At 43.5% G+C, this 7,584-nt stretch overlaps 1 protein-coding gene across 7 annotated transcripts in view; it reads right to left on the reverse strand.

Annotated features, from left to right (window-relative positions):
* Positions 1-362: 362 nt before the first annotated feature.
* The window catches only part of LOC112237864 (glutamate decarboxylase 1), a 29,479-nt gene continuing 22,257 nt past the window's right edge, over positions 363-7,584 (reverse strand). For 3 of the 7 annotated variants that reach the window (XM_042328952.1, XM_042328951.1, XM_042328953.1), the window contains exons 7-17: positions 6,163-6,275; positions 4,771-4,886; positions 4,594-4,673; positions 3,763-3,817; positions 3,509-3,625; positions 3,336-3,400; positions 2,774-2,852; positions 2,358-2,507; positions 1,363-1,470; positions 1,165-1,257; positions 364-1,069 (exon numbers count right to left, since the gene is read on the reverse strand). In XM_042328952.1, coding sequence (XP_042184886.1) covers positions 896-1,069; positions 1,165-1,257; positions 1,363-1,470; positions 2,358-2,507; positions 2,774-2,852; positions 3,336-3,400; positions 3,509-3,625; positions 3,763-3,817; positions 4,594-4,673; positions 4,771-4,886; positions 6,163-6,275 — 1,150 coding nt within the window. In that variant the 3' untranslated portion in view covers positions 364-895. The other 4 variants (XM_042328955.1, XM_042328957.1, XM_042328954.1 and 1 more) reach the window with 3 other exon arrangements.

Raw genomic sequence — 7,584 nt, forward strand, 5'->3', positions numbered from 1 at the left:
GTACAAAACATTAACACCTGCTCTTTCCATGACATAGACTGACCAGCTGAATCCAGGTGAAGCTATGATCCCTTATTGATGTCACTTGTTAAATCCACTTCAATCAGTGTAGATGAAGGGGAGGAGAAAGGTTAAATAAGGATTTTTAAGCTTTGAGACAATTGAGACATGGATTGCGTATGTGTGCCATTCAGAGGGTGAATGGGCAAGACTAAAGATGTAGGTGCCTTTGAACAGGGTATGGTAGTAGGTGCTAGGCACACCTGTTTGTGTCAAGAACTGCAAAGCTGCTGGGTTTTTCACACTCAACAGTTTCCTGTGTGTATCAAGGATAGTCCACAACCCAAAGGACATCCAGCACACTTGACAACTGTGGGAAGCATTGGAGTCAACATGGGTCAGCATCCCTGTGGAACATTTGACACCTTGTGGAGTCCATTCCCCGACGAATTGAGGCTGTTCTGGGGGCAACATGTGTACACTATACTATTTGTGCTCTCAAGCGTTTCTTTGTATTTACACACACACACGCACACACACGCACACACACACACTGATGTAGATGGTCTCCCTGTGTTACGTTACCATGGTTCCTCTTATGAATCTTCTGTACAACACAGACAGACAGATGACTACTGGATGACTGAGGGACTAGAACACAAACACACAACACAGGACTCTACACACGTTAGTAAAAATGTAGTATCGCAGTGTGTACCCACCACATTGAAGGCTCTGGTTTACACATTCTACCTATGGAGAGAATTGTTTAGGACAAATCAAGAGCATCTAAAAATTATTATTATTATTTTTTTATCTCAGAGCCGATTCTTATGGTCACAGGTAAAACATTGAAAACTACAATTTTGGCCTCTGCCCACTGGGGTGGCACTGTTTACAGGTCATGCCCCAGCCTCTCGATTTCGTCAATGAGGAAGTCGATGTCTGACTGGAGGGCTGCGGGGTTGGAGACGACCATGCGGAAGAAATTGACCTTCTGGCCCTGAGGCTGGTAGCCCACCATGGTCGTCCCTGACTCCATCATCATTGCCTTGATCTTGGGCGCCACCTGAAGCATGGGAGGGGAATTGAACATATTTAGAACTCTGAGATAATGTTTAATTAATGAAAAGTTGAAAAGTTAGAATATTGCATAACACTTACCTTGTGAAGTTTTTCTCGATACTCCTCACTGTTGTGTTCCAAGCCTCTCAGACTGGGTGGGATGTACCAGAAACACACGTTGGTGTGCTGGGGCTACAGAGAGAAGACACACATTTGGAATAGTTGGACATATGGAACTACAAAAGGAAGGAAAGAAGGATGGAAGGAGGGACGAGAGGATAGAGGACAGTAGCTTACCACTCCCTGGAACACCATCTCGTATCCTTGTCTGTTTCTGATCTTGTCGTAGAGGTACTGAGACAGGTCCAGACACTTGTCAATGTGCTGCTCAAACCCTATAGTGCCCTGTGGAAGAAGGAGACTATTACAAACCCTATAGTGCCCTGTGGAAGAAGGAGACTATTACAAACCCTATAGTGCCCTGTGGAAGAAGGAGACTATTACAAACCCTATAGTGCACTGTGGAAGAAGGAGACTATTACAAACCCTATAGTGCCCTGTGGAAGAAGGAGACTATTACAAACCCTATAGTGCCCTGTGGAAGAAGGAGACTATTACAAACCCTATAATGCCCTGTGGAAGAAGGAGACTATTACAAAACCTATAGTGCCCTGTGGAAGAAGGAGAATATTACAAACCCTATAGTGCCCTGTGGAAGACGGAGAATATTACAAACCCTATAGTGCCCTGTGGAAGAAGGAGACTATTACAAACCCTATAGTGCCCTGTGGAAGAAGGAGACTATTACAAACCCTATAGTGCCCTGTGGAAAAAGGAGAATATTACAAAACCTATAGTGCCCTGTGGAAAAAGGAGAATATTACAAACCCTATAGTGCCCTGTGGAAGAAGGAGACTATTACAAACCCTATAGTGCCCTGTGGAAGAAGGAGAATATTACAAAACCTATAGTGCCCTGTGGAAGAAGGAGAATATTACAAAACCTATAGTGCCCTGTGGAAGAAAGAGACTATTACAAACCCTATAGTGCCCTGTGGAAAAAGGAGAATATTACAAAACCTATAGTGCCCTGTGGAAGACGGAGACTATTACAAACCCTATAAGGCCCTGTGGAAGAAGGAGAATATTACAATGATTTATTTAGGGATATAATTACAGATTTACCAGCTGGGGACGCCATCCCTATAAGTGTGGAAACCTCATTGTGGTCTGGGCCTATGCTGTATGTAAATGGAGGGCTGGATATGACCTACACTGGCTACACGAGCTCACCTTGGCCTTCCACATGAGCCAGAACTTGAAGATGTCAACGTGTCGGCCACACTGGATGGCCTTGTCTCCCGTGTCATAGCTGACATCATACTGTTTATCGGGCTGGAACAGGTACCCAGCACACATCGAGTTACAGCCTGCCAGAATACCCTACACACAGAGAGAGAGCAGGGTTAAAGTGTGTGTGTGCTTGTTTGTGTGTGAGTGTGTGTCACAGGAGAATGATAATGTCTGGAATGGAGTAAATGGAATGGCATCAAACACCTGCAAACCTTGTGTCTGATGTATTTAATACCATTCCACTGATTCCACTCTAGTCATTACCACAAACCCGTCCTCCCCAATGAAGATGCCACCAACCTCCTGTGGTGTGTGATGTGTGGTGTGTGTGTGTGTGTGTGTGTGTGGTTCCTCACCTTATCTCTGACTAGGATGGCAGAGCACTGTAGAGGCACTCCCATCATCTTGTGAGGATTCCATGTGACAGAGTTAGCCCTGAGAGAGGAAATGCAGCTGTTAGTGTGTGTGTGTGTGTGTGTGTGTGTGTGTGTGTGTGTGTGTGTGTGTGTGTGTGTGTGTGTGTGTGTGTGTGTGTGTGTGTGTGTGTGTGTGTGTGTGTGTGTGTGTGTGTGTGTGTTAAACACGAAATTTGACCAACTGTGGACATTTTGTTTGTCACCATGAGGTCAAATGCTATTTCGGGTTTAGAATTAGGTTTAGGTTTAGAAGCTAGAGTTAATTTTAGGGTTAGGGTTAGGTGCTAGGGTTAAGGGTAGGTGTTAGGGTTAGGTTTAGGGTTAAGATTTTGATTGGGACTGAATTGTGTGTCCCCACAAGGTTAGCTGTACAAGACTGTGTGTGTGTGTGTGTGTGTGTGTGTGTGTGTGTGTGTGTGTGTGTGTGTGTGTGTGTGTGTGTGTGTGTGTGTGTGTGTGTGTGTGTGTGTGTGTGTGTGTGTGTGTGTGTGTGTGTCAGTACCTCTCTACTCCGCTGAACTTATGGCGATGTTTCCTGGACATCAGAAGACCACCTCCCCATGCACCCTGGAGAAAGAACACACAAACCATTAGATCAATTGGACAAAACATTATTGTCCCGAAACACACAGACGCATGCACACACTCACACACGCGCACACACACAGTCCTCACGTCTACGTGCAGCCACATGTCGTATTTTTCACAGATGTCAGCGATCTCATTGATGGGGTCAAATGCTCCGTAGACTGTAGAACCAGCTGTAGCATTCACAAACAGAGGATGGTAACCCTGGAGGAGCACAATATCACAGAAATCACAATGGGATGTAAGCTTTCATGTGAGAAACAGAGAGAGATAGAGAGGGAGAGACAGAAAGAGAGAGAGGGAGAGAGAGAGAGAAGGGGAGGAGAGAGAGAAAGACTCACCTTCTGCTTGACATCAAGGATCTTAGCTTCTAGATCAGCAGGAATAACTCTCCCCCTGAGAGAGAGCAGGAACAGAGATCCATCTTAATGTACGTTGTCGTTCAAAAGTTAGAGGTCACATCGAAATGTCCTTGTTATTGAAAAAGCATATTTTTTGTCCATTAAAATAACATCAATTTGATCAGAAATACAGTGTAGACATTGTTAATGTTGTAAATGACTATTGTAGCTGGAAATGGCTTATTTTTAATGGAATAACTACATAGGCGTACAGAGGCCCATTATCAGCAAGGACAAGTACATTAGAGTGTCTAGTTTGAGAAACAGACACCTCACAAGTCCTTAACTGGGAGCTTCATTAAATAGTACCTGAAAACACCAGTCTCAACGTAAACAGTGAAGAGGCGACTGTGATGCTGGCCTTCTAGGCAGAGTTGCAAAGAAAAAGCCATATCTCAGACTGGCCAATAAAAATAAAATATTAAGATGGGCAAAATAACACAGACACTGGCTTGACGGCCAGCATCCTGGAGTCGCCTCTTCACTGTTGACGTTAAGACTGGTGTTTTGCAGGTACTATTTAATGAAGCTGCCAGTTGAGGATTTGTGAGGCGTCTGTTTCTCAAACTAGACACTCTAATGTACTTGTCCTCATGTTCAGTTGTGCACCGGGGCCTCCTACTCCTCTTTCTATTCTGGTTAGAGACAGTTTGCACTGTTCTGTGAAGGGAGAAGAACACAGCGTTGTACGAAATCTTCAGTTTCTTGGCAGTTTCTTGCATGGATGTGTTTGTGTGTGTGTGTGTGTGTGTGTGTGTAGTTCTAGTGTACCTCTCATCTGTGCTCAACAGGACCACGTTCTCAGAACCAAAGCCCAGAGCTGCCCCGGCCTTCTTGATAGAGTAGTGGCTCTGTAGGAATACAGGAAAATACCGGAACATAAACAACTTAAAACCTTAATTTCTTCAAATGTGTTTGTGTCTGTAGCTGTGTGTATGCATGACATACATGTTCTGATGTGAAGAGCACCAGGCGGGGAGCAGCAGACATGCCCTTGGTCTTGACCTCTGGGAAGTACTTGTAGCGAGCAATCATCACACTGTACATGTTAGAGATGGCGCCCCCTGTGGACGGAGAGGGAATGACTGGTCAGTCCATGACTGGGACAGCAACTAGTCCAACACAGAGAGATAGAACCAGGGGGTAGGAACCGATTCAGGGAACAGAATCGAAAACGGGAATGAAAGTGATCTATACTGCTCCTGAACAGAACAGTTGTTGTAAAAGCATGTGAATTGGTTAATAACGTTCTTTTATCATTCTGGATTTTTTTCCCCAGTCGCACAAACAACGCAACAAAGCACCTATGCAAAGCCGTCACTCTTATTCCAGTGTATGCCCGTCTGCCCGCTGAAAATCTTTGCCATCGTGAGTGCGTGTAGGCTATCGTGATTCAGAAAGTAGGGAGAGATTTTTAATTAGTGAAGAATGTACACATATTTTCAACGCCGGTTAAGGATACTATAGTTATTACGTTTCACATTGGATTTATTAACTACAAAAAGGTAAGACGTGTTTTTATAAAAATTCTGGTGCCGCTCTGCACACACAAGCTTGTTAGCTAACTAGCTCATTTTGGTCGAACGTTAAACCAACTCTCTGGAGTTTAAAGATGTTCAACGTTCCTTCATAGAAGCTGGTTCTCCATAGGTATAATTCTGTGGGCCTAATTCAAACAATGCATGTCATAACAAAAAGATGTCCGGAGCGTCAAAGAAAGCCTCCTCCTCCAACCGCAAAATGTCAGTCGCATCTCGTACCCCATACTTGTCTGTCGAATGCATGTAAACAACTATAGCTTTTCCCGTCAAGCTAAATCTAAAAAGAAAAATGTTTATTTCAGAGGTTTGAAGAGGAACAGAAAGCAAGAATATCAACAGTTACTTTTTTGGGGTTTGAACCGGTTCAGAACTTTATTCTCCTGGTCGGAACAGAGGAACGGAACTAAATAAATAATGGCTCTGTTCATTATTGTAAATAATGGGTTCCAACCCCTGGACAGAACAACCTCATATTTGCAATATAAAATGACACATTTCCACATGAAAGGACAATTTAAGGAGTAGGCTGTCATTGTAAATAAGAATTTGTTCTTAAATGACTTGCCTAGTTAAATAAAGGTTAAATAAATACAAATAAATACAATGAAGTCATATTGTACGTTATCAATTGAATATTGTAAAGGTATCAAATGGTACTGTACATGTAGTAACATACATCCTGGCCTCCCTTGTAAAATAGACATTGTTGTCAATGGGACTCCCTGCTAAAATAAAGCTGTGGAAACAAACATAAAACGCACACATAGACCCGAACACAGCGGCTCTCTCTTCTACATACCTGGTGAGAATATGCCGTCCCCCTCTCCCGAGGGCCAGCCAATCATCTCTCTCATCTTCTTCAACGTCAGCTGCTCCATCAGGACAAACACTGGAGCGATCTCATAGGTGAACCTGCCAGTCGATATATGAATCCATGAATCAATCAAGCCATACATACAGTTGAAGTCGGAAGTTTACATACACTTAGGTTGGAGTCATTAAAACTTGTTTTTCAACGACTCTACAAATTTCTTGTTAACAAACTATAGTTTTGGCAAGTAGGTTCGGACATCTACTTTGTGCATGACACAAGTCACTTTTCCAACATTTGTTTACAGACAGATTATGTCACATTATTACAATTCCAGTGGGTCAGAAGTTTACATACACTAAGTTGACTGTGCCTTTACCCAGCTTGGAAAATTCCAGAAAATGATGTCATGGCTGTAGAAGCTCCTGATAGGCTAATTGACATCATTTGAGTCAATTGGAGGTGTACATGTGGATGTATTTCAATGACTACCTTCCAACTCAGTGCCTCTTTCCTTGACATCATGAGAAAATCTAAAGAAATCAGCCCAAAAAATTGTAGACCTCCCAAGTCTGGTTCATCCTTGGGAGCAATTTACAAATGCCTGAAGGTACCACGTTAATCTGTACAAACAATAGTACGCAAGAATAAACACCATGGGACCGAGCAGCCGTCATACCGCTCAGGAAGGAGACGCGTTCTGTCTCATAGAGATGAACGTACTTTGGTGCGCAAAGTTCAAATCAATCCCAGAACAACAGCAAAGGACCTTGTGAAGATGCTAGAGGAAACAGGTACAAAAATATCTATATCCACAGTAAAATGAGTCCTATATATCGACATAACCTGAAAGGCCGGTCAGCAAGGAAGAAGCCACTGCTCCAAAACCGCCATAAAAAAGACAGACTACGGTTTGCAACTGCACATGAGGACAAAGATCGTACTTTTTGGAGAAATGTCCTCTGGTCTGTTGAAACAAAAATAAAACTGTTTGGCCATAATGACCAGCGTTATGTTTGGAGGAAAAAGGGAGCCTTGCAAGCCGAAGAACACCATCCCAACAGTGAAGCACGGGGGTTGCAACATCATGCTGTGGGGGTGCATTTCTGCAGGAAGGACTGGTGCACTTCACAAAAATAGATGGCATCATGAGGCTGGAAAATTATGTGGATATATTGAAACAAGATCTCAAGACATCAGTCAGGAAGTTAAAGCTTGGTTGCAAATGGGTCTTCCAAATGGACAATGACTCCAAGCATACTTCCAAAGGACAACAAAGTCAAGGTATTGGAGTGGCCATCACAAAGCCCTGACCTTAATCCTGCAGAAAATTTGTGGGCAGAACTGAAAATGCGTGTGCGAGCAAGGAGGCCTACAAACCTGACTCAGTTACACCAGCTCTGTCAGGGG

Source organism: Oncorhynchus tshawytscha, linkage group LG10, assembly GCF_018296145.1.
Source record: "Oncorhynchus tshawytscha isolate Ot180627B linkage group LG10, Otsh_v2.0, whole genome shotgun sequence".
NCBI lineage: Eukaryota > Metazoa > Chordata > Actinopteri > Salmoniformes > Salmonidae > Oncorhynchus > Oncorhynchus tshawytscha.